This window comes from Melospiza melodia, chromosome 2 (assembly GCF_035770615.1).
Source record: "Melospiza melodia melodia isolate bMelMel2 chromosome 2, bMelMel2.pri, whole genome shotgun sequence".
NCBI lineage: Eukaryota > Metazoa > Chordata > Aves > Passeriformes > Passerellidae > Melospiza > Melospiza melodia.
The window spans coordinates 86810825-86837743 of NC_086195.1; the positions used below are offsets into that span (position 1 = coordinate 86810825).

Here is a 26919-nt window from a genome sequence, read left to right on the forward strand (position 1 = left end):
TTTCATACAAAATATTTCAGTCAGTTCTAATTGCAATATTTGTATCTTTGCTTTTCCAGCAAAGTACTTAGCATCCTGGAGTTGCTGGGTATAAAATGCATTCCATTAAAGAAATATATTGAAGGTATATTCTGAATATGTATATCAACATATGCAGAAATATATATACCACAGGCCTCATTTACCTTCCTTTGTGATGATAGGCTGCACGTTGCTTTCAATTATGTTAATTTCTGAAAATACAGAAAATGGAATATGCAGTGCATTCCATTCTTACAATTTCTTTGAGGAAACCATCAGTTAGATTTGGTCTGCTCATGAGGATGTGGATAAAATCATAGATATTAATGGGTGGAAGAGCAACAGAAGAGGATCTAGAGTATGAATCTTGGTCCTGGTTATGAAATGGTGATCGACTCAGGTCACCTGCAGACAGAATCTAGTGATATGGTATTTGCCTTTTATGAAACCCATGGGTCATGGTACACGTGATGATGTATGGTACAGAACAGAGAGGGCTTATACAATTACCCACACAAAATTTTGCACAATTCCCTGACATGCCTTATGCCTAAATATTGCCCTTTTCATTTGGGAGCTGATCAGGAAACATTCAGAACTACAGGTAGAGCATCACAGAACACTTGCCCTTGGAAGATCAAGTTGTTCACCCAGGACAGACTCAAGTATTCACTGATAGTGATTTGATTCATACCCATCCACTGGAGAAGCCCACACTATAAGGGTTCCAGCCTTCCCAGTCTTTCACTCAACTGAATCTACAGCTACAGCTTTCTAGGTGTCCACACTGACCTCTCTAGCTTAATTTTTGCAGGCACTGCTTCCTGTGCTACTCTCACTGGCCTTGGGAGGTAGAATCATAGAATATCTCAAGTTGGAAGAGATGCATAGGGATCATAAAGTCCTTCTTCTCCAAGGAGAAGGAAGACCAAGCCATATGACCAAGGATGCTGTCCAGAAGCTCTTTGAACTCCGTCAGGCTTGGTGCTGTGACCACTTTCCTGAGGATCGTGTTCCCTTGACTGACCCTCATCCTCTGGGTAAAGAACCTTTTCCTAACATCCCATCTGAAATTTCCCAAGGCAGCTCCATTCCATTTCCTCGTATCCTGTCATTGGTCACCATAAAGCAGACCAGCCCACTCTCTCCACTGCCCTTCTTGGGGAAGGCATGGGTTGAGATTGGGTCACTGTTCAGCAACGAGGTCACCCCGCTACCTTCTCTTATCCAAAATGAACAAGTCAAATGACCTCATCAAGTCCTCAAAGTCTTGACCTCAAGACCTTTCACCATCTTCATCACCCTCCTCTGGACACCGGGCCCACAACTGGCTCCCAGAACTGTCCCAGCACTCGAGGTGAGGCCGCCCCAGTGCAGAGCAGAGCGGGACAATTCTCCTCCCTTGCCTGGCTGGCAATGCTGGGCCTGATGCACCCAGGACATGGTTGGCTACTTTGGCTGCTGGGGCGCTGTTGACTCATATTCAACTTGTCATCAAGGTGAATTACTCCATTTTTCGTTCCAAGGGGTTTTAACTTCAGAATGTCCATTCCCAAATTTCAAAAGTCTGATGGGATGGTTTCACTTTATACTGTGAAATATGGGTAGGACTCAGTCGGAAGTTAATAATTTGTCTAAATTCATCTTGCCTCACAAGGTTACATTAGGAACTTTGTCTTCCAACAGCTTGTTTCAACACATACTCTATAATAAGAAATTAAATGCACATCCTGAGAAAGGTTGTGAGGGAGCTAAAAGGGGTATTTTTTTTACATATACTCCCTAAAGAGATAATATTCTGAACAACTGTCTCCCATTCAAGCCTCATATTTGCACATATGGGAAACAGGGTCAAGAGGTACACTCTGTCCCTCTGGAAATATTTATGGAAAAAAAAAGTATCTCAGCACACAAACAATGCTGCATCCTGGAGAGTACAGTACAATGCTACATCTTAGAGAGAGATACAACTCTGTTATGCACCAAGCACTGAACCTTGGCTAAAAGTTGAAAAACAATCTTTTCCATATGTATCTTGTCTACCCCACGAGTTTAAACAGCTTACTTCAGGGTTACTTTCCAGTCACACATCTGGAAAGGGAATAATACAGTAGCACAGCAGCCAGAAACATTCTACTTTGAGTCTTTCCCTTCCTTTTCTTCATTGGCACATCTTACTTTCCCAGAAATTGCTTTCTTCTTTATTGAAAAAGAGATGCACAATTCCAAATTGGAATTGGCACCACTTAAAAAGCAATATTCAACTCATCTGGAAGTATTTAAAATGAACTTACTGTAAAATGTCAGTGGAATCTCTTTGAAGGTACTGTCACGAACAAACTATAAAAACAGAAAAGCAATTTATTTAAAATTTTAAAAAAGTAGCATTTGCCTTACAGTTTCCTAGTGAATGTGCGTAAGATTCATTGCTTCATTGACCTAGTAAGGTCAATTCACTGCTTCATTGACTTTTTCTTCCTAGTAAAAATCTAGGAAAATTTGTCTAGGTTCTCTCATTCATTGTTGACGGAGAATGCAATCTCAAGAGGGTAGCTGAGAGAGACAAGGATGCCTACTTTTCTTCACAAGTTATTGATGCTGCTGGCTTTAATGGCATAAGAATTTTGTCACTCAGTATTTTTTTCAAACAAGTGATTTATTTTCAAGAGTGATAAAGTGAACTAAAGAGCAGATTTGGGCCAATTCACACTGTTGTTATCCAAATGCAAATATTTTCCAATAATTTGGCATTGAAAAACATAACTGTTGAGTACAGGATATCATTCATGATTATATTTGGGTAACTGGAAGCTACTGGATGTGTCGTCTGCTGAAGAAAGAAAGGACCAGAGAATCATTTATGACTTATAATGTGCTCAGTTTCATAGATCCTGCCAGAAAGACAGAGGAATAATTACTAAAAGAATACCTTAATTTGAATGTATTTAATCAACTTCTTCAGTATTGTGAGCAGCTGATCATTTCCAACTGGCAGTTCTGACAAAAGAAGCAGGCACATAAAGGAAATATGCAACTGTGTGCATTTTACTTTGATTTACAATGATCAGGAAATACAGTCATTCTCAAACACTCACACAAGCTTGTACTCGATATAAATTATTCCATATCAGCAGAAAAGGTAGTCTTTGGCTAGTCTTGTCTGTCATATACTTTACTTTCATAAAATTTCAAAGTCTTGCTAAGGTTTTAACTAAGGTTGTTCCACAAAATGAGCATTGAGGTAGATTTTCTGTTTCAAATTCCACATAAGAATTGTATCTTTAAATTGATTACTTTTTAAAAGTTGTTGCAGTTACTGAGCATGTAAACAGATTTAAAAGAGTGGGTACAAATTTCACGAAATAATACTCACCTGCTGGGTAGAGGAGTTTGTCAATGACATGAATGACACCATTTGTTGCCATGAGATCAGATTCTCTTGATTTCAGTTCATTAACCAGAAGAGTATCATTTACCTGGTAAAGGATCAAAAGAGAACCCAAGTTATCAGGGACATTAGAAAACAACCCCAAACCCTATTGTAACATTTGGAGAAATGCATGCCATTCTATAATGTGGATAGACATGGAATATCAAATCTCTCTTACAAGGCTGTAGCAGAGAGAGATTTTCTATACTTAACTGTTTTCAAGTAGAGTTTGCCTCCTTGGATGGTTTTAAGAATATTTGTTACACCAGGTTCAAAGCCACTTCCAATGAAAACTCCTTGTGTCAAGTGGTAAAGAAGAATATTCCTGAGAGCATTTTTGTCCCCTATGTAAAAATAAAAAAGTTAGAATAAAATTAAATGGTAGAGGGTTGTTCTTTGTGGAAGTGCTAAGGATTCACATACACTTGAGCTAGAACTAAACATACTATGTATGAAAGTACCATGAACACATACAATTTGAATTTGTTGAAATGATGACAAAGGAAAAAAAGCCCAACTATATGACAAAAAGGTACTCAGAACATAATCACAAAGATCCTATGAGAAATCTTCTACAAAAAACATAAAAGGGGTCAATGGAGCAATTAGCAGCGCTGAGTTTGTCTGTTCTTATTGAGGACAGAAGCAGCTTGGAGAAGTCAGTCAAGGGGAAACCCTCCTATTTTAGGGAAGATTTCCGTATTTCAAAGTTTAACATTCCTATGTGGGATGAAAAGGAAAAAAGTCCAATATTTTCAAGACTGTCTCAAGTTAATATCTTGATATGGCTGTCTGAGTCTATGAGGGTTGAGAGTCATAGGATGGGATGCAGAAAAACCATAACATGTCCAGGAGACAGGGTATCAAGCAGAGAAACTTTAAAACACATCTGTTTGCCATTACATGGAATATTGACCATTAATACTAGAATTACATGCTGATAGTAGTTGTTATTAGGAGTTCCAGCCTTGGTGAAACTGCAATGGGAATCTTGTCTGGTTATATTCTTTTCCTGATGTCTCTTTCAGTGAAAATTTTCTAGTTTTGCCCCATGTTTTGCTCTGATCACTGACACTCTGCAATTTACTTCACTACTGATATGCAATTAATTGTCTTACTCTTCCTAGTAAAATTAGCACTGATATTTTGTCACTGGGCCATTCATGGGTAGCATTAAGTTCCATAAGAGGCCTAAAAATGGCCACTCCAAAGGTTTTTGCAAAATCTATCAGATTACTTTTGTAACTATGCCACTATAGTTACTGGTGAAAATAATCCTTGGTTTGTATCTTTCTTATAGATAAAAAAATTATGAGGGCCAAGGAAAGCACTAAGTAACTGAGTCACAATGATAGAAAAAAATGGTGCATTAAGCCCCTGGAAATGCAGAAGAGCAAATAAAATTGTCTTGTTAACTACAGAATTAGTCCAATATGGCATTGGACTTGGACAACCTCAAGTTCTGATTTGAAGACAAAAATAATGGAAGGAAGCTACACTATGGAATAAGATATTGAGGAGTGAAATTTAAATTTAAATGTCAGGTTGGAGTTATTTTCCAGAAAGACATTTTCTCTAAGAAGGAAGGACATTTCTCCAAGAAGGAAATAATTAAGCGGATTCCTATGACATGCTCTATGCAAAAGGTAAACTGCTTCAGCAGACAGCTTTTGTGTGAGAAGTGCATTAGTCTCCTTTCCAATAAATTTTAATTTGTTCGTAATTCCAGGGGTTTTTTGGTCACTTACTTATCAGTATGTCCTTGTCATCATCAGTCAAACCTTTAAAGGCATCATTAGTCGGGACAAACAGAGTCCACTGTCCAGGCTGTGACAGAACATCATCTAAATCTGCAGCTTTCACCAGACTGAGGAAAATGCTGTTTACAGCAAACAGACAAACCACAAATACATTTTGTTGAAATGTGATACAATTGGGTCCAGGTACTTATTTCTCCCATTTTTAGTTCCAATACTGTTTCAATTTTCAAACACTTTCACTGTTTCCCAGAAATAAAGATAGTGGAAGAGGAAAATGAGAAAAAAAAGATAAAAACAAAAGGAAAAAGCAGTCTTAAGAGTAGCAGACAGAGGAAAAATTATTTGAAAAAAAAAAAACCAAAAAAAACCTGCAGCCGGGATCAGAGGAGGATTTGTTGAATACAAACCCTTGCAGACTGAACAGATAGAAGGAGGATGCAAAGGATTGTTCTTGCTCTAGGAGTATTGAGATTCTTGCAGGAAAGGGACAGAAATAAGTACTGTAAAGGTATGCAATCCTGCTGCACCCATATGGAATTGTATCATTCATTAATTTAAACTCCAGAGACCATTGCATTTATAGCTCCGGATGTATCACTCAATTCCTTCTGTCCTGTTACTCCTCTCATTCTAGTGTCTTACAACCCTTTGTGCCATAAAAAGCATTCTAGCATTGAGTGTGGAAGCCTTTTCAGCATATAGCTGGAGAAATTTCTCTTCCCCCACATTTTTCTCTCCTTTTATTTTACTTGTGTAGTTAACAAACCCTTCTCTGACATCCCCGCTCTCAAAGCCCCAGCAACTCACATGCTCACAGTCCAAAACTTTTTCTCAGACCAGCTGTGCTCTATATACCCTCTGCAGGAAAATCTCAGTTCTGTCAGTATTCCTACTCACCTAAAACGCTTATCATTTCTCAGCATTTCATGCAAAGTCTTTTCTGCTGGACTGATGATCTGTCTGAAGATGTGAATAAAACCATTTCTTCCTTCTTTGCTTCCTCTGACCATGCATGAATTTTCAATACATACAGCCTTATTGAAAGAGAAATAAATGTAGCTGTTTACACAATGCTAAAAATAACAACCATATGTACTTCCTACAGCCAAATTGTGTGGTCTTGCCAGGAAATTTGGCATTGCTTGAGTAAGCAGAAATTGCAAAATCTATAATAAAATAGCATGGTGCAAATATTTTAACACTTCATTTTTGTGTGTGTGTGTTTTTCCCTTGAGAATGTTCTTAATTAGTTTTAAAAACAAACTTTAAATATTTGTAACTAATTAAACACTCACTTTGAAATTTTATTGCATTTTCCCAAAGAGTTCTCTGTGCAAACAAAGCTCAGATTAAGATCAGATTTTCATTTTTTGCTATCTTAAAAGTTGAAAGATTTTTTGCTAGATAGTCATAATGGTAAATTTTGGGGGTTTCATCCAGCTTTGCCTTTTATTAACTTCCATTTTCATAGTTGGATGCATATTTTTAGAAAGACTCATTCACTTACTGTGCGATACACGAAGACTCTAAGTAGTTTTCCTCCAATTGTTTCCAGCTCTTGTCCATTGTACAGTTCATTGAGCCCAACTTTCACTTTTATAATGTGATTCTGCAGGATTCTTTTAAGAAGACGTTGATCCAGATTTAAGGTGTCATCTACAAGCAATTTAGATATTAATGTATAGTAATTTATATAGTGAATTTTTATTCAAATATAGTTTAAAGAATCTGGAAATACTGATTTTTTCTTTGAAATACTTGAATTAAAGCATGGACAGGTCTGTGTATATAGAAGACAAGTTGTTTAGACCATTCCTCAAATTCAGTCAAGATCTTTTGACACAGCCATGATTAATTACTATAACTAATATGTCTGATGATTTATAGGTGGGCCGGCTCCATCTTCTGAATTAATGCTATATTTTGTCTTAGAACTAGTCCTTTCCACATGTGCACCTAAAATCTATCCAAATTTTCTTCCTTAGTAGTAAGACTACACTCTAATTCTTTGAGAAAAGGCAAGATATCCATGCAGTCACCTCTGCAAATATACAAACACCTGTTTTACAGTATATTTACATCAGTTTCCCTCTGCTTTGATGTACTGAGAAATAATAACTTTCTTGTGTTTCCTGAGCTTAACTGGGATAGAGTAAAATTTCCTCCCTGCAGGTATATTTTCACAGTGCTGTCTTTTGGGTTTAGTATGAGTGTAATGTTGATAACATGCTGACATTTTGGTTGTTGCTGAGCAGTGCTCACCTCGAGCCAAAGACATCTCAGTGTCTCATGCTCTGTGAGAGGCCAGTGCATGAGAGGCTGGAAGGATCATGTCCAGGACAGGTGACCCAAACTTTCCAGAGGGATATTCCATACCATAGAATGTTGTGCTCAGCATATAAACTGGGGGAACCTGGCTGGGAGGTGTCAGTCAATGGCTGGGCATAGGTCAGGGTAATTGTATCATGCATCACCTGTTTCCCTTAGGCTTTAATCATACTTTAAAACTATTATTATTATTGTTATTGTTTTACTTTGTTAAAGTTATCAAATTGTTCTTATCTAAGCCTATGAAGTTTTATTACATTTTTCCCCCTGATTATCCTCCCCACCCCAGAGTGGGGGAAAGAGGAGAGTGATCAAGTGGATGTGTGGTACTTAGCTGTTGGCTGGAATGAAACTACTGCATACATTTTCTGAGAATAAATAAGTTTTGAATCTAATGGAAGTAATTTAAGACTAAGGAAACTGGCAGTTTATTAATATCTTTCCATTCCTACAATCTTTCTGTGTATATTTTCTATCTTATGTTAGTGCTACTATTTTCACCAGCAAATGATATGAGTGAAAACAAGCTGTACAGTGTGGTGGTTAGGCTTGTTTTGTATTTCTACAAGGTCGAAATCTGAAAGGATGAAGTCGTTCTATTTCTCTGTGATGCTCTTGCAGTGAGACTTAGAACAAGTACTGGGGGTTATTTGGAAAACTGTCACATATATACTTGTTTATTTTGACAATCTTTTAGGGCTACTAACCTGAGAAAGCACCATTCAGAGGTGCCAGGAGAGTGTATTGGCCTTCTGGCCTTAGAGAAGATGCCAGCCCTAGCTGTGCCACCAGGTCTGTAAATGTAGTCTGCTGAGCACCCCCAAGCTCAATGACTTGTTTGGCTGCAAATAAAGAATTAAGAAAAGGTATTTTAACACACAATATCTTCCTATTCCTGTTTTGGATTCTCCATGCTTATCCAGAACTATATATCTGAGGGAATCTGGATAAGGTTATTGAAAATATCTTCAGTTTTCCATGCACATCACTGACCAGAATCAGGAATTAGCACTTGATCAATTAGGTGGATAACGCCATTGCTTCTCACAATATCTTTGCGTTTCACCATTTTCACTCCATTCACAGTCAGACTTTCACCATCACATCCAACTTCAACAGTGTTTCCTTCCAAGGTTTCATAGACAGCTCCCCCTGTGATGGCTTCAGAGCACTGGAGAGTATTTAATATATGGAACTTCACAAGAGCTGCAGAGAAAAGAGTAGGAATTTAACAGATGTAGGTGTTTGGACACATATACATATACGTATAACTTACATACATGATTTTAAATTAATTTCACTCACAGATACTTTATTTAAATTTAATGATACTGTAGGTCTCTAAATCACATTTTTGATTTAAACTATTTGGCATCCCTTATATTATTAAAAATGTATTGGTTATGCTACAATCTGCTTGTCACTGCATATGTTATGGTCCAAAAGGACCTATGGGTACAAAACTCCATAGGCTATGCAAAGGTATGAGAGAATTTAATATTCAGATAGCCCTGGATTTCTAGGGACAGAAATGTCTATCAGACCTATGCAGCTGAACTATTAGAAAGTCAATGTGCTTATATTTTTACAGTTCCCTTTAAACTGTTTTGGAGATTAAGTTTTCAATGACTTTCTATCCTTAGGCAGGTGGAAAAATTAGAGACAGAAGAAATAACTCTTCCTACACACATGAAAGCAGAGGTGCTTCATTCCAGAGCTATAAGGATAATGCATTTTCTGCCTCCTGATCAACTCATACATATTTCTCATTTGCAAAAAAGTTTAAATACCTTCAGAGGCCACCTTGTCACCCATGATTCTTTCTAAAACTCCCCTTGGAAGTTTCTCAAAAGCTTCATTAGTAGGAGCAAAGATTGTGTAATGACCAGGTCTTCCAAGAATATCCATGACACCTGATGTAATGGCAGGAGCCTAAAATATATATTTTTTTTTAATGTTGATTATTTGAAATATTACCAAAATACATTATATGTCTAATTTTACCTCATGCCTGCAGATACTTGGATGCTAGACTGAGATCAGTGTTTTAAAAAGAGAGATAATGAATGTTACAGAAAGATGAAAAAAATAATATACAGAGGAATGTTTTTAAACTGAAAACCAGAAAGTATTGGTTTTTATATTAAGTTTTTTTAAAGATATTAAATATTGTGGTTGCCTGTAACTGTCATGCACTCAATTTGAGGGATTCAGAGGATCTTCTCCACCTTTATGCCTCTCCAGTTAAAGTACCTTTTTGTATTTATTAAGGAAATGGAAGATGGAAAAGAACAACAGTTCTCTGCAAAGAAATGGTATATTTTTTAAAATATGCAACATGAAATCCCATTACACTGTGCAGACACATTTTTCAGAAGATGGAAAAATTAGAAACTTAGACAATTTTTAATCATGCTTCCTCTATGCAAGAAAAATCCTTCTTATGTGTATCTACTGACACTATGAGTTGGGTTCTGAAATTTATTTGGTGTCTTTACCATTTTTATTTATCCATTTTGAAATTGTTCTTATTTATCTAACACCAGACTTTGTAACTTCATGCTCACATTTCATTTTCTCAGTGCTTGAAGAGAAGACACTTTTTAGGTACAAGGGCACATTCCATCCTATTGATGTTGCCTTTTTAAATAGCTAGGTTTGCAATACTACCTGAAGCTCTTAATTTAATTAATTTCTTTTTCCTCTTACTGAGCTAACGCCTCTTACTTCCAGGTATTGTAAACAAATAAAAAAGGAATTAAAAAAACCCTCCTTAAATAAACAGAAGAGTTTTTATTTTTGTCCACTTACTCTAAATGATGAAAGCTCATCCTCAAATTCAATGAAATCTTGAATGGTATTTGCAACAGAAGTCAGGACACGATCAATGACGTGGACAACACCATTGGTAGCAATTTGGTTGCCATGGATGATCCTGGCACAGTTAACAGTAACAACCTGTATTTGAAGAATCAAGTAGTAGAAGATTAAACACTAATTTGATCACAATCTTGGAATCTGACTCTCACAGCCTGGCAATGTAGGTACTGTAAATTGTGTATTCACTGCTGTAATTCCAATTGTTTTTTTTCAAAATATGAAGTAAAGTCTTTTAAGATTTGAAAGTTAGACTAAGCTTCTGGAAAGATGGCAGCAGATTTATTCAGGTGACATTGATTTCATATTCATGTTTAATTTCTTACTGCAATTATTCTGATTTCTTATCTGGCTAATATGTTGATTGTACTGGTTCTTTTTAGCAATAACACCTGTAGACAAATAAATATTTTGATGCATTTAAGACAACAAAGATGAGTGACTTAACTGGGAGGTTTCTAGCATTTATAATTTTTTTTTTGACTAGACAAATAATGGATGTGTGTTTCCTACAACTTTCAATGCTCCTACCATGGAGTCAAATTCAAATAAAAGAACTGCTTTAATATTATTTATAAAAAAAAATAATAGTAGATTTTTCTGTCAAATTTATTATGATAATGTATTTTGAACACAAAAGACTTTGTCTTTTATGAAGAAAGTTCATTTTCTTTGGCACTTTGATTTTGAAACATCACAATCTTTACTCATCCTATCTTAGTGATTAGTCTACAGAGCAGACAAAAATTCTTCAAGAGAATATTTATTTTTGTCAGTGGCAGCTGACTTGGTGTATGGTAAATTTTTGATAATATATTTTCTTAGTTATATAAGGAAATAAAGGCATCAAATAAATAAATGTATAAGGGGGAAAAAAGAGAATTGACTTACCCCATTGGGATAATGGTTAATAAACAATTTCTGGCCATTATACATAGACACCAGGGTCATGCCATTCTTAAGATCTTTTGTCAACATGCGCTTGTTTAACATGTGGTGGTGGAGAGAATTATACAGTTCAATATTTACATTGTCAACCAAATTCCTGTGGGTTTCCTGAAGAAGAAAAGGAATGTAATTAATTACAAGCTTCAAAACCTCCTGCCATTCAGAAGGATGTATGTATTGTTTTACCTTAGTATGTGCTTTCAACATATACTCAGTATCTGTTGGGGAAGACGACTTTGATGCCTATAAATCTGGCTCTACTTAAATCATCTTTAAGTCTGATTTGCTCACAAATGGAAGATGAGTCTTCATCACAGTCAAATAATTGGAGGATCTTTAATTCAATGTTTATTCAACTAAAATCATTACTAAAAGAAGGACACCTGAATATCTGACAGTGTACAGCCATACATCATGCAGCTGCTGAAATTCCTAGGAGTTTCCCTAGGAAACTATGTTAAATTAATTAACAATACTAATATGTGTCATGCAAGTGCTTAAATAAGAAGCAATTACAGTTGCTTAGTACTCCTGAAAGTAAACCCAGCTTCTCTAGCTTCAGAAATGTACATTAAACATGTAGATTATTTCATTATTACCTGTATTATGTCCTTCTATGTCTAAAACTTGACATTGTTTCCAATCTAATTGTCCCACACTAGCTGCTTCAGCTAAAATGTTTAACTCACACGTGTGCACACAGACACACACACACTTACTGAATCTAACTGGTCCCAGGCTTCATTGCTTGGTGCAAAGAAAGTGAAAGATCCTCGTCCCTCAATCTCTTGTCTCAGCTTTGACATGTCAGAGTAGCGCTGTGTGGTGGTAGCTCCCACAATACCAAGGGTACCATATACATGATCAATTGGAGCAACTAAAATAAACACGAGGAAAGAACACTGTAAACTCTTCAGTCAAATTTTCTTTCTGTCTTTTGGATGCATAATAGTTCTGAAACTGTTTAAGTCAGAATTAAAAAATATGTTTAGGTTAAAAATTTCATTGTCAAAATATTCAAAAATCATCTAAGCACATCTGCTTGCTGCTGCTTTTTGTGATTTTCTTAATGAAAAATTAGATCAAACAATACTGAATATTGTAAAGTTTCCTTTAGATCTATTGTATTTTGTATCAACTCAACATGAAGGAGGGAGGCTATGCCACAAAAACTTCAGTGGAGTGGGTCTCATTCAGTCATGATGGACCAGAATTCTTTCTGTGAGGCCTCTTACTCTTCTTCCAGTGTCTAGTTTATGCATACACTGATTTATCCAGAGAGTAAGAATGGCCATAGTCTCACAGGTAAAACATGGCTACATGAGAACAGGATTCATCTCTCTCAATTTTAGGCATCTAGAAGTGAGATATTTGCATACAATCCAATAGTTCCTGGCTCTTTTTATGGATATTGAGAAGAACAGGTGATTCTAATGCGTGACTGATCCTAATGTCAGCATCTGAAGGGAGATTAGTTTATCTGAACAAACTGAACTCTGCATTATTGAACATAGGATTATCTCAGTTGCAGGGATCAAAAACTATGAAATGTATTCCTTCTCATACTACTCTTTTCTGCTATAATTATATTTTTTTCTACAAAGCAGAATTGCATAAAAAGGGGAGATGAAGAATTTCTGTCTTCATTTTCACTCTTTCTTTGATAAAGGCTATAAGACTCTTTAGGTGAATGAGATTCAAGTTTTTCAGAAAAAGGAAAATACAAAATTTAGATATGCTCCACCCTGGGTCCTGGCTTTCTGACCACATTGATATGTTTCAGACTACTCTTGGATTTGATGGGAATAGGAATTAAAGCTCTTCTTTGGCAGCTTTGGGAACTGAAGACACTATCAATTCTCACCAATCCAGAATCTGGAAGGAATTGGGAATTTCAACCTAAACTTTATGATCAAATTCAGGGCTAAGTAATTTTTAATTGTGCTTGCTGCATGCAAATGAAGCTGTACATTCTTAGGCTGTACTTCTTAAAAAGAGGCAATCATCTCTCATGCTGATCACCCTTGAACTCTGCTGTAATTTTAATTCTTTCCATATGCCAACTTATCTATAAGAAAATAAGCTTATACCTGCAGGACATCCTCTTGTACCATCCATCTTCATATAGCCAGGACAGCACTCATATAGGACAGTTCTGTGGATTCAGGCAAAAGCACCATTAAATAATATACAGGAGAAATAAACTAATTTTAGCTAAGTCTAATTTTATTTCTATTATCAATTTTTCATTGCTAGAACATACTCTCCAGCATTTCAGCCTTTTTTTGTCATTCAGCCCTTTTTGTATTGATTACAAATTGGTCATATTTTACTGAATGTAACATTTTTGAATTTAAAGAATGACGGACATCAGTAAAATAAAATCCTGGTCACAGGTTTGTGAAGGAAAAAGACAAATTTAAATTAACATAATAGAAATTAAAGTGACAGAATTACATGAGGTCACCTACATACTGGTTATAGGAATTGACAAGTATTTCAGAGATGGTCCTGTGCATTGTATGGAAATAAACAGTGGGATAAGAGAGACCCTGTTTTCCAAGGAAGAATTTGAAGAAGCTCAGGAATGAAGGAGAGAACTAATTAAGAACAGGCACAAAACTGGTTCCAGAGAAGGAAGTCACTAAGAAATGGATGGATGGACTCAAGGGAAAGTTCACAGGTAAATGTAGTAAGTAAGGATGAAAACCAGAATACAAGAAACCAAGCCCAGGGTTTAAAAAGTTTGTCATCACAGCACACAGAGACTTTAGCATTGCCAGGGGCCAGGAAATGTTATATAACAATACTCTAATTCTCAAATACACATAAGCTACACATAACAGCAAAATAGGGCTGAATGATGATCCTATAATATAATGTTCATTTTAACATTGTTTCTTATAAGATATAGTGTCTTCCTAATTTTAAACAGAAATAAGAGTTCTACCATTGACCTGTTTGAAAAATCCTCCTCTTTTACAGGAAAATGCAAATTCACTAAAGTTATCACTGAAGTAATTTTGGCTCCTTGGAAGAAATTTAATACATTAAACTTCAGATGTTATTTTTCAAATTATCTTACACTGTACAGCATATGGTACACCATAATGACATTACTATTTTACACAATATATTGATTTTTATAGATGTGGCTGATGTTGGCAATTCAAAAGTTCTGAACACTCATTTCTTGAAGCTTTTTACTGGGCCTTTAACGACAACAGTTCATTTTCAATTTGCAGAATCTTTGATGACAGCTGAATACATTTTTCTCATGTTTCATAATTTAAAGCTGACAAAAAGTTAATCACAACCACATTAAAATGAACAGCTTACTCAAATGAAAAGTTGGACTTAATATCTTCAACATCCAAACTACTTAAAGAGATTTTAAAACAAAGTAGACTGGAAGAAAAATTATAATGAACAGCATGATTGGAAAAGTGAGGATTATCATTCCATAAAAGACAGCAATCTGATAGAGGTGGTGAAAATTATTTCTTTTTTAAACACTGTCTTTTATTTCTCCATGCTATGAAAATATTTTTTGTCCATTCCTTCATAGGCATAAATGTACATGACATATTCATCCTTCTGCCATGTGCATATTTTCAACTGAGAAGCCATATATTGAAGGTATTTGTACAGTTCTTTTAGTACATCTCTTCCTGTAGAGCAATTCATTAAAGACTGTGTCTTGGGAATGCATGGATATAATGGGCTAAAGATTTTTAATCTAATGATAAACCTTTTACTCTTAGTCCTTCTTGCATCCTTGCCAGAAGCTAATAATAAAAACATAATAATCTGATTATCTGTTAAAACAATGTAGCAAAATAGGAATTAAAATATTCTAATTGTGTGAACTGCTTTGTCATGAGAAAATATTTTTTCCTCCCTTGGAATAGAAAATATTTCCCCCTCATCCCATGGAAAGCTATGAAAGATTGCAATTTAATTAGCATTTGGAAAAAGGAAAGAAGCAGCTGAGTTATAAGCATAGATTAAGACATGGCAAGATAATCCTCATACTACATCCAACAATGATACAATTAATGAAAGACAGAAAATTGGCTGAAGAACATAGGTAAGAAGAAAATGCTTCTTCAGCCAAGCATTACAAGATCAGTGACTTTTTTACCACATATCTTGTTATGCACAGCCCAGGCTTCTTTTCAGTTAGCAAGTTCCTACTTACATTATTCATATTCCCTTACAGTTTTCTGCAGTTAGAAGGTTCTTTAGCTGTGCTCAAAATGTAAGAAAGATGGATGGGAGAAAAGAGGTTTATATGGAGGATCATCCCTCAATAAAGTCAGAGCCAGATAAAATTTGGTGCAAGATGCAGTTCCTCAGTACCACCTGTGTGTAGGCAGAGCACACAGGGGAAATGCCACCTCAGACCAGATCAGAAATTATCCTCATATGCATCCCTACTAGTTCAGTATAAGCCTGTGGCCAAAAGAAGAAAGAAATCAATTATTCAGCTAAGAAACCAATGATGCATTCTTGAGGTTTTGGTGGGGTTCGTTTCTTTGTCTTTGTTGGTTTTTTTATTGTTGTTGTTTTTGTTTTGTTTTGGTTTGTTGTTTTGTTGATTTTTTTGTGGTTTTTTATGTACAACATTGTCCTGACCTCATCCAAAAGAGTATATTCCAAAGGAAAAAGACAGAACAGCACTACCTTAATCCTTGTTATTCTTGGCTAATGGCCCAGTTTTCAGTTTATTCAAATCAGCTCTGTGACTCATCTGTTTCTACTTCTTGCTGGCATGGAGATAAAATACTGCTGAGAAACAGTGGAAAGACTTTTGTTCCAACAAATGCTGATTTAGGAAATTTGTATGTTACACTTCCATTGTAAATGGGAATTGCACATGATAAAAACTTTCAACATTTTATAGACATAAGTTAGGGAGGACTTTTTAACATGGAGATACTGACATGAGATGAGCTGTTGTCCTTTGGATTAGCATTCTTATTGGAGAAGTCTCTTAGTTTTGTCTGTGTTTCTGGGTTTAGTATGCAGAGTATAAAACTCATAAATGGCTAAGACTAAGTTACAACAGACGCTTTATTATAACCACAAAACCCCCTAAACAACCCTCAGGAGTTCTATGACTGAACTTATTCTCACACAGATTCTTTTTCTCATCTAGCCCTGCTGTGTGAGTGCTTGTGCAATGGTAGGGGTGTTAAAAAGGAAGGGGAAGAGCCGGTGATAATTTTGTGTACACTGTCACAACCAAACCCACCCAGCCCCACTGCTCAAAGTCTTTCTCTGGTTGGCGGTGTTAGACTTCTTGAGGCCATGCACAGGATTTCTGAAATATTTTACAGCTAACATTCCTCCAAATTCTGGTCATGAGGAGAACAAACTCTCCATGTGATTTCAGTTCGATGAGTCTAAACTGCCTATTGTTTCAAACTACTTTTCCTAATGCATGAAGTTATCCATCACTGCTTCTGGAGCTTTGAAAAGTAATGAATTCCCTCAGATTCATTCTGAGAGCAGACTTTCTTTCATGGGAAGACATGACATCTATCTAGGAATAAAACCACAGAAGTAGGTTGCTTTCCAAATCTGCCTGTGAGAATATTCAAGTTCCACTCTAACCATTTTCAGGAAATACCTTTCTTCCCAATGTGTCTGCGGTAGAACAAAATTTAGTGCCAAAGTTGTCAGCAGTATGGCAGACTTTAATGAAAAGGTGAAGTATTTTGGATGACTTGCAGTGTGCCCAGAGAAGGAAAGGGGAAGTCAGTATTGTAATGCCACCTGGAGGAGAAGTAAAGATTCTGACATAAACTGTAAACAGTTTGTCTGTGAGAAAAGGAGTTTTCTAATCGAACGTTTTATTAGCTCAGTCAATAGAGAACAGTTTGGAAGCAGAGCATACTTACGCTTTCTTTCCACAGATGGATTGCTGGTACCAGTTTCTGCAAGTGCTGAAGTATTTCTTTTTTGTTCCCATAACTTGCTGAAGAGCACAGACATTTGGGCTATGGGTGCAGTGAGAAACATTGTAAAAAGAAGTTTTCATACATGAAAGATTTTACATGAAATAGTAGAAAATAGTTTTCCTGTCGAGTAACAAATTAACATCTGGCTTCATTTCCCAGGACAGGTGTGTTTTGAAGTAGCCACAGTGCAAGTTCTTGGGGCTGCCCAGCTGGATTCCTTGGCAAGTCCACCCTCCCTGCAGCGACAGAAGCTTCCCCCTTCATTCTGGTTTGACCCTGTGTGTCTGATGGGCAGTGATCACCAGCTGTGCCCAGGCAAGTCTCGATATCCATTTCTCCCTTCCCCCTGTGAAGTGAATTACCAGGCACCGGGGACCACTGAACACCATGACGCTCTTTTCATTAAAGTTTTTGTCTTTTACACATCTGTGCAGCTGCAGGTCATGGGGAGATGGGGAAGAAAAGTGCCTTGTTCTTTATGTAGAAGGAAGCCCTGTCTTCTGTAAATCAATCAGCTATTTTGATTACCAACCATTTTGAGTACCGCAGGCACCTAAATAAACATTCTGGGAATTACTGGGGACCAAAGGGTAAATTGGCATGTAAATAAAAGGAGTCACAGGCTTCAGAGGAGGAATACGTGTTCCTTAGCATGGTGGTGTACAAAGATGAATTTCTTATGGTCAAATTCCATGGAGCAAGGGCATTTCATCCCTTATTTTTATACTTCTGCAATTAAAAAAATTCATCACCTCCGAAGTTAGAATATATATTTTACATCGCTGGGAAACTAGTGAGCTTCTCTATTTGAAAAGCTAAAAAAAATGTGAAAAACGTATGTGTGTAGCAAGCAGTGGGAAGATAGGATGGTAAACAATTCTTATTCACAGAATGTTTTTTGCTTAAGAAGACTAGAGGAAAATATCTTTAGGCACATGTGTTTTCCTGACACCAGCTGTTTAAATTATTTCCATGTCTCCAAGCAGCCTGGCTTGGAAGCGTTGCCTTTTGGAAGCCCTGCTGAGCAGCTTGCTGCATTGCTCTAGTGGGAACAGAAGTTTCACAAAGGATTCCCAGTATATACTCCCACATTAGAAAATATTTAAATAAAGTTAACAGTTTTCATCAGGATGGAATAAAGAGAGCAAATACTGTGGATAGCTATCAACTCTGCAAAAGTTTGAAAACACATAAAAAATTTCTGATCTCCCATTACAATACTTACAAACTGAAATTAATTTTGGTGATTCTGAATCACATTTTATACGTTGAGAAGTGGTGATTTTAGATTTCTTTCCATTTTATGAAGTTTAACAGTATTCTGTCTCCTTTTAAAACTCTGTGTAAAGCTTTTTATTCAGGAACAATCCTTGTAAAATGAATTTTAAAAGAAAATTATACTTGAAGGACAGTAAAAATTCGTAGTGAAAAATCACATGTAATATAATGCTAGAAGAAAGGGGAGAATAAAGATTAACAAGCTTCCTTTTAAATTAGAAATAAAAGCCAGTTACTTACCCCTGGTCCCGTGCCCTTATTCGACTGTGAGTTAAAATCTTGTCATAGTGAGCAGAAGCAGCTGCTTGTTCAAAAGCAGACAACAAAAAAGGCAAAAAGGTGAATAAGAAAAAGATCTTCATCTTTAGTCCTCTGTTGCTTCTGGCAAGTCTAGAAGAGAGAACTGGCAAAGGGTCTGGAGAGCTGACAATTTATATACATGCTAGAAGGTGGTGGGAGGGGACCAGAGGATCAACCTGAAACTTTGTACCACCCCCCTTAGAACAGCAAACAGCTTCTGCTGCCAGCTTTAGTAACCTAAATCAGTACCCTAATTAACCATATAAATAATTTATTTTAATCCCCAATTGATTAATTTTTTCCTGATTACAGAAGGCTTAACATTTTATTCTGCTGACACAACAACAGAGAGAGTTTGAGAAGTTTAGACTTTGACTTATGGTTTAGTATTTATAGCACTGAGGCATCCAGAGTTCATGATCACTGCGTGTGGTTTTATTCAAACCCAGAGGAAGATGTTGTCTGTTCCCATAAGAACTGCATTGCTTTCCTTTGTTTTCCATGTCCTCACAGTTATCAGCTATGAGCTGTTTAACTAGTGAAGTTGATGAAAGTTACAAATACACTTGTCAATAACCTGAAATAGCATTTTTGTCCTGAGAAAAAAAAGCTGTATTAACACATATTCTGATTATGAAGTAGTCACTCAATCAAATGCAGTATTAATTTAAATATTCAATTTAATTCTAATGATAACAAGTACTGTTACATAATGCTTTCATTCAGAGCTTTATGTAATATATGATTACTTATCATATCAAAATCACAGAGTATCTGAACATTTGCATGTGTACCTTTCTGTACTTATTAGTCAGTCCTTCAAAGCCTCTTGGAAAATGTAATGGAAATGGAAAATCTCAATCTGAGCTGTAACTGAGGAAACTGAGGCAGAAGTGACAGGCTCCAGTCTCCTATGAAGGGATAGTCTTAAGGCTCCAGGGGCAACTGGTGTGTTGACTGCAATCTAGGAGTTTGAAATTTTCATACCAAGGAAAAAATTCTGCCATTTACATAGATGTGTTGGCATAGCACTTAATGGTTTCTAAGATTAAGAGCAGAGACATTTGGTTAAATGTTATGTGGGCTTCTGTTTTATCATGACCTCTATATACCCAACTTGAAAAAAAGTCAAGATAGCTCATGGAAGTTTCAGCAGCTCTTGATGTACAAACTCCACGCCTGAAACCTCACTGACAGATCCACTGATGGAAGTGATGGGTCAACTCTGTGATTTCATATTACAAGCCTTAGGAGAATATCAGTGCTGTGCTCTTACTCCTATCAGAGCTTTTAATTTCTTTCTGGTCTTCATAGCAAGAAATACTCTGAGAAATATCACCTCTTAAGTGCCTAGCTGTGATATTTCAAGCTGCTAATTAGCATTAGCTGAGTAGTCTTTGCAGTTCTCAATTTAAAGGTGAAAAAAAAATCAGAAGATATGCTGCAAAATTAACTTGAAATCTTCAGAAAGTCCTAGAACTGTGCCAGTAACCTGTCTTCTCAGGACTCCATCCCTCATCTCTGAGATCTCAGCATAGCTCACGTACTTCTCTTCCACATGTACAATGTAGCACCAAAAAAAAGTAGCAATTAATGCTGCTGCATGCATTGAGCTCTTGTTTACAGAGCTATCCACCACAGTTAATGATGGAGCAATCTGAGAGGGCAACCATTTTTCTTTCCATGGTTTTCCTGTTTTCTTATTAGTGACCCTACCTCAAATCTCAGAGAATCCCGTTTGTTCTCTGCATTGAGTACAGCAGACTATAGTCCAACACTTAATAACAAGCCTGGTGACATCATTATACTATATTTAATGAGGCAAGCATTAGCCAAAAATAGTAAATGCAGAGGTAAACCAAGCTGCCAACTTAGTTTTTTTCCTTCCTTCTGCTAAATGCTTTGTGCTATTATATTTCCTAAGTGATGTGATGTTGAAGATCTAATTATAAATGTTAAATATCTAACCATAAAATTGATTAAAACACTGAATGGATTTGAATTACTATCACAGTAATAGGAATAATTATTACCTAAAACAGAAAGAGTATATCCAAAGAAATACCTGGAATAAGAAAAGAACAAATGTTGATTTTCATCTTCCAGGACATGCAAATATTGTCAAGAAGCAAAGTCTAAGGTATCTGCTATTCTGAAGAGTTTATTGCATTTCTCTAGAGACCTCTAGTGGAGAGAAATCTGTAAAGTCATTTTCTGAAACCTGTGTTAATTGTTCACACTATGAATTTATTGTATGAGAAGCAATTAATTTTATTATTCCTAAAGAGGATTAGTTTAACTATTTGATACAAATTCTTTGTGTTAAAGTATTTAGGGTTGTGAATAACTTCTTTTGCATCAAATTGAAGCAACAGAAACATCTGTCTATTAGCAATTTGTACCCAATCCATAAAAATGAAATCTCAACATGATAGCAATATGGTTCAAAAGAAGCCAGTATTAATTCTGGACTTAGTTCTCTCTGGTCATTTCCTGCAGGAATTAACAAAAAGAATTCTGCTCCTGAATCAAAATTGTTTTTACTTTAAAGTTTAAATTTCATGTGGCACACATTGTCAAATACTTTTTCTCCTTATATTTCCATGTTTTTTTCAATAACTAAACTTATTCTATACATTATCTTTCCAGATTTGAGCAGCACAAAGGAGTTTATCAAAATAGCTTCCTGCTTTTTTCCCCATGAGTGTTATTTCATCCAGTGAGTGTGTGACACAGCATGTATATATAAACATACATGGGAATTAAATCACAGAAAGCATTGCTAGGTGTAGAAATAGCTCATAGCCATCTGAATTTAGAAGAGAAGAAATGGAGAAAGGAAGAAAGGAAGACTCAAAGTTGTCATTCTGGTGATTCAGAGCTGTAGATACTAACCAATACTTTGATTCCTTCTATATTTTAAGGAAAGATTCATCTTCGTCTATCCTCAGAAACTGTAAGTATCTGGTTTTAAGCAAGTCAACAGGAGCTGTAAAATCAACCTGATCTCTTAGAAAGTGCTATTTTATAGTCAAATTTTGATGGAAGAAGAAATATTCCTAAATTATAAAATATCATGTACATACTCCAGTTTCTTGATTATGAATTTATTTCTATCATTTTTATGCATAATGATTAAATTTAAAGTGTAATGTTCCTAGATGTTATTCTAAACTCAGATTTAAAGTATCTTGTATACCAATTTATGGATCTGGTTTTCTTTAGGAAATTATATTTAATGGTGATTTGTAAACCCTGGGAAGGATTGCTTCTAATCAGTCTTTCAAAAGTTTTTTGTTGTATGGACTAATCCTTCTTATGCTATTTGAGAAAAATATACAGACCCAAACTCAAAATATTCTGCTTTCTCTGTGTCAAAGTGACACTAGAAATCCCAACACATAAACTGCAATGTCCACATGGCAAAATTTTATAAAATGTAGCAGCAAAGCGTGAGTTATATGGTCTGATTTCTCAGTCCTGATCTGCATATTCAGCTCAGTTACCCTGAAAAATTAAGTAGGGATTAACCTTACTCCTCAGGAGAAAGGAATGCTGATTTCTCATCCAACAGCAGGTGATGTTCTTGGCATTGGCAAACAATTGTTTTCTTCCTTAGAGAATGAGCACATCTGACAGGGCAGCCTGCAATAAAATCCAAGTTGTGCTGTAAAGCACCGTGGCAAGTGTCAGTGCAACACCGAGATAAGAGCTGGGGGAGCCAATCAAGGAGTTAAGAAGTCATTCAGGCTGCAGCAGAATGTACCAGAGGGTCCCAAAGACAAGATACAAGTTACAAGGGTGTTTGTGTTGAGCACCACTAATTTTTTAAGGTTATCCCAGAATTAGATGGTATGACGATGAACTAGACTGTGTCAACACTCTCTGTTCTTTACTGCTTAAAGGAAAAAGCACAGACAAGCAAACAAAGAAAAAGTCTGCGAGTTTGCCAGTGCCATCCAGTTTATTTAGTTAGTGAAGATGCCTCATGAACAATTTCTTTTTTTTTTGTGAGGTTGAAATGACAGCAAATTGTCAGTAATATGCAACCTAAATGGCCCAATTAAATGCTTATTTATTCTGCTGGAAAGCTTTTACAAACTTCAAAGGTCATTTAAAGTACTCTAGTGCAGGTAAAATTTATCCCATGTCCAGTTAATCAAAAGGTCATTTATTGCAGTGTCTGTATTGTCATGAACACTAAGTAGTGCTCATATCCCCAGAATATGTATACTACAGAAATGGTGGCTTTTTCATCTGGTTGGAATTTTGTAATGGCTGCTGTCAAGTTAAGGCAAAATTCTAAGCTTCTTGCTGTTTACAGGCTGTATAATCCTGAATGCCATGAGCCTTTCCTGTAACAGCCAAACTTTGAAACCTAGAACATACAAAGGCATGAATCAAAAGTGTAAGAAAGAATTTATGGATGTGGTGGTATGGTGGGTGTGAGGTGCAAAAAACATGGGAAAAACCACCATTTATGATGAAAGAGATCTTTTAAATTAGGCCTTTGATCAATAACACTGCAATAATAAAAGAGCAACATTTGCTTTCCTCTAAGAGTAATAGAAAATTACTTAGGAGCAGCTCGAAGAGAAACAAATACTTTCAGGTTTTATAAGGTTAAACACAAGAAAGACAGCATTCTGGAAGATGTGAAAATAAGAATTATGAAAACTGAGGTGTAGTGAAACTTTAAAGCTTAAATTCCTCAGTTTGAGCTTCTGTATGTATGTACGGAAGGGCAATGGATTTGACATAAAAATTAATTTTCATTATTGATTTTCTTTTTTAAGTGCACGTGACATACCAAGATAGAGATTTTGTCAATTGAAGAATGTAGTAGTGTCAGCTCAGTGTGGGAAGAGAGAAGTGATCTAAGCAACTATATGAAGTTTTTTGAGAATTATCACATTCTCAGAGATTTCGGGAAACAGAATCATTAATATTGTTAACAAAATCTAAAATTACTTCTTGTTCAGATATTTTTTTAAATGGAAGGGATGAGAAAGCAAATGCAAGATTGATCTCTGATAAAATAATTATAAATATTAAAATAGATAAAAGTTATTTTTTTCAATTTAATAATTGAAAAAACCTCAAAAATTAATAAAATTCTATTTACAGAGATTACTATAAAACAGAGATGACTATAAAAAGTTTGAAGTCTTGAGTTTCAAGAGCTACTGGAAAGGCACAGCTCCCCTTCAAACTGAGCAGGGAAGGATTTGACCCTGATGTAATCCTGAGAGAGATTTTCCCACATGGTGTAAAATATCAGGCTCTCTATTTGTCTGACATTCAAGTTTGTTTACTGCACAGAGCTGAATTGAAAGTCAGAGAACCAGTTCTAGACATGACAAGACATATTGCCTTCCTTCTGGCACCTACATTCCTATATATCCAGTCTGGAGACTGGGCAATTATCTGGTATCTCTTTCCTACAAACAGCTATAGTGCATGACACAAAGTTTAGGACCTTCTTAGTGTGTGATTAGGATACAGTATTGTAAATATGGGGGGAAAAATCCCACAGGATGGGTTCTAAATCAAGGGTTCTCCATGTAAATATTCACTACGAAAAAGTAGTTTCTTTGAGTTGGAGAAGTTTAAGACAGGTTAACTTTTCCAGGAAACAAAATACTTCTTCCAGGAATTGAAGTATTTAATGATTTTAAGTTTTAAAAAATTATGAGTTTACCTAATGTAATAAATAAATAGCTGTACTAATAAGAACTCGATGCTGAGGCATTGTCCTATACCAGTGAGACCCTGCACTGTACATAAAACAATAAGACCTCAAATGTGGCCAGATTTTATTTTTCATATACAATGTGACAAGGTCAAAATTAAATGTTTTTGTGACAAAAAACATGTGACTGTCTTCACTGTGGATATTTAGAAATATGCAGGTTGTCTTCTGAAGGGCTAAGATAGCGTGAAAATACGAGTGTCATCTTTCTAAAGCAGAACATACAAACCAGGTTGAAGAAAATCAAACCTGTTTTTAACTAGATTTCATGTAGATTCAGACTTAAAGAGTGTTGCTCTAGTAGATGGATATGACTTTCAAATTTAGATTTCCATTCATCAAGTCGTGTCAGCATATTTATTGCATTTCAAAATTTTCAAAGCATGCACTGTGAGATTTGATCTGTACTATGTGTATCTGGATGCAGTTTTTTGCACTTTTGCACATTAGTTTTGTTTTAGGTCCTTTCTGGAATATGTGACTTTTCATAAGAAGTGACGCCTACCCTAGTTTTTATTATAAATGTTCAGTTTAAAGATCATGACTTGCAAGGCAAAATTAGTTAAATAAAATAATGCAGAATATAATCTCCCTCGACAAATCAGTAGATCTAATTCTGCAAGGTTAGAGAAAATTGATTTTCTCTTTGACAAGGGTAGAGGTTTGAGAAAAAGATTAAGGATATCAATATCATATTTTGGAGAGGAAATCAAACACTTAAGTGTAATGTCAGACACACAATTATTATTTCACTTGTTCAGTGAGTTACCATAGTAATACAATCCAGTGGCTTTTGAAACAACTTATTTATCTTAGTGACTGAGGGGAAGGGTAATTGTATTCAGAATCAAGCTGAATCAAAATAAGGGAATATGTTTTTTTTACCACAATTACAATGAACAGTCCATAGCTCCACAATATAAACTTATTGATTACAGATCTGTCTTTTGAAATCAGCCTCACTTCTATAGTTAAGGCATGAATGTATTGTGAAGAACCAAGAGTAATTACTTGAGTGGTCACTTTTCATGTTGTAAGGACATGACTTTGAGTGAGTCTTACTTATTTTGTGGTGTTTGTAGAACACTAGAAATTATAATTAAATGACACAGCTCATTGGTGTGATCTGGCATTAACACATAAACCGGAGAGAAAAAGGGCAATAGTTAAACTCTGACCTTGTCTGATGCATCTTTCAGTAACACAGCTCACTTGTTTAGCAGGCAGCATTTATTACAAGCAAGCATTTCACTACCAGATAAGCTCTGGCCACATTAAAGATCAATTAATAGGAGCTAGACTGTAACACTGGCTTTTAGAAGTAAAAACCATGGAATAAAAGAAGCATCCATGTCATTGGAAGATCAGAGGTGTAGCAAATTAAAAATCAGGTTAATTAAAGCTCATGGAAAGATCTGTGTATAAAATGACTGGATTTCTTATGCAGATGAACAGAATTACTGTTTGGTTATTCTGTATCTGGAAAAAGATAAGTTTTATGATTTCTCATATCATGCAAAATAATAAAGTATAAGCCCAAATACAGTACAATAAATTTTGGATGCTGTATCTTCCCTGAAGATAATTATTGCAAAAGGAGACAAAAAGAGACCTTTTTTCTTTTTTTAGGAATGGATTTTCCTTTTCAATCATACATAAAAATTTATACTAGATTGTTTGAGTGGTTGGTTGTATCTATACATTTTGCAGTACAAACTATACTGATAAATTATATGCTACAGATGGTACCAATTTGTCAGATCATTAAATAAATTTTAACTTCACTAAACGTGCTGCTTTTTAATGAAATGATATCTAATAAACTATTAAACACATGGCAGCCAGCTCCTTAAATACCTGTACTGCAATTTTTCTCACTTCATAGCTCCTGAGTGCTGTAGAGCGTCAATATCAGGAAATTAAAATATTATGTGTCTGAATGATCCTGAGGCTATCCAAGCAAATAACCAGTGCCTACAGTCTGCATAAAACTCAGACTGCTAACATTGCTTAGTGTTTATGATGTGGAAAAGATAAGGTTTTTAGACTCTACTAATACAAAGAGAAATCAGTTTATGAGTCTAGTTAAAACTGATAAGGGACAAAATAAAAATTAACATATTCCGCTAACTTTCAACAGGCATCCCATTTATAGATCACTGAGTAACAAATTTCATAAAGTTATTGAGCAAATTAGAGGATGCATTCTCACACATGGGGAGAATTCCAGCTACAACTCTGTGCATCTTTAAATTATTT

At 35.7% G+C, this 26919-nt stretch overlaps 1 protein-coding gene across 8 annotated transcripts in view; it reads right to left on the reverse strand.

Annotated features, from left to right (window-relative positions):
• The window catches only part of POSTN (periostin), a 30824-nt gene extending 11798 nt beyond the window's left edge, over positions 1–19026 (reverse strand). For 4 of the 8 annotated variants that reach the window (XM_063149208.1, XM_063149207.1, XM_063149205.1 and 1 more), the window contains exons 1-16: positions 18849–19025; positions 17271–17369; positions 13455–13519; positions 12084–12241; positions 11308–11472; positions 10351–10497; positions 9330–9471; positions 8533–8745; positions 8247–8381; positions 6719–6867; positions 6109–6245; positions 5200–5330; positions 3665–3795; positions 3395–3497; positions 2951–3018; positions 2316–2361 (exon numbers count right to left, since the gene is read on the reverse strand). In XM_063149208.1, coding sequence (XP_063005278.1) covers positions 2316–2361; positions 2951–3018; positions 3395–3497; positions 3665–3795; positions 5200–5330; positions 6109–6245; positions 6719–6867; positions 8247–8381; positions 8533–8745; positions 9330–9471; positions 10351–10497; positions 11308–11472; positions 12084–12241; positions 13455–13519; positions 17271–17369; positions 18849–18970 — 2011 coding nt within the window. In that variant the 5' untranslated portion in view covers positions 18971–19025. Of the gene's footprint in view, positions 1–185; positions 234–2315; positions 2362–2950; positions 3019–3394; positions 3498–3664; positions 3796–5199; positions 5331–6108; positions 6246–6718; positions 6868–8246; positions 8382–8532; positions 8746–9329; positions 9472–10350; positions 10498–11307; positions 11473–12083; positions 12242–13454; positions 13520–17270; positions 17370–18848 lie in introns of all 8 variants that reach the window. The other 4 variants (XM_063149206.1, XM_063149204.1, XM_063149209.1 and 1 more) reach the window with 2 other exon arrangements.
• Between the last annotated feature and the right edge of the window lie 7893 nt (positions 19027–26919).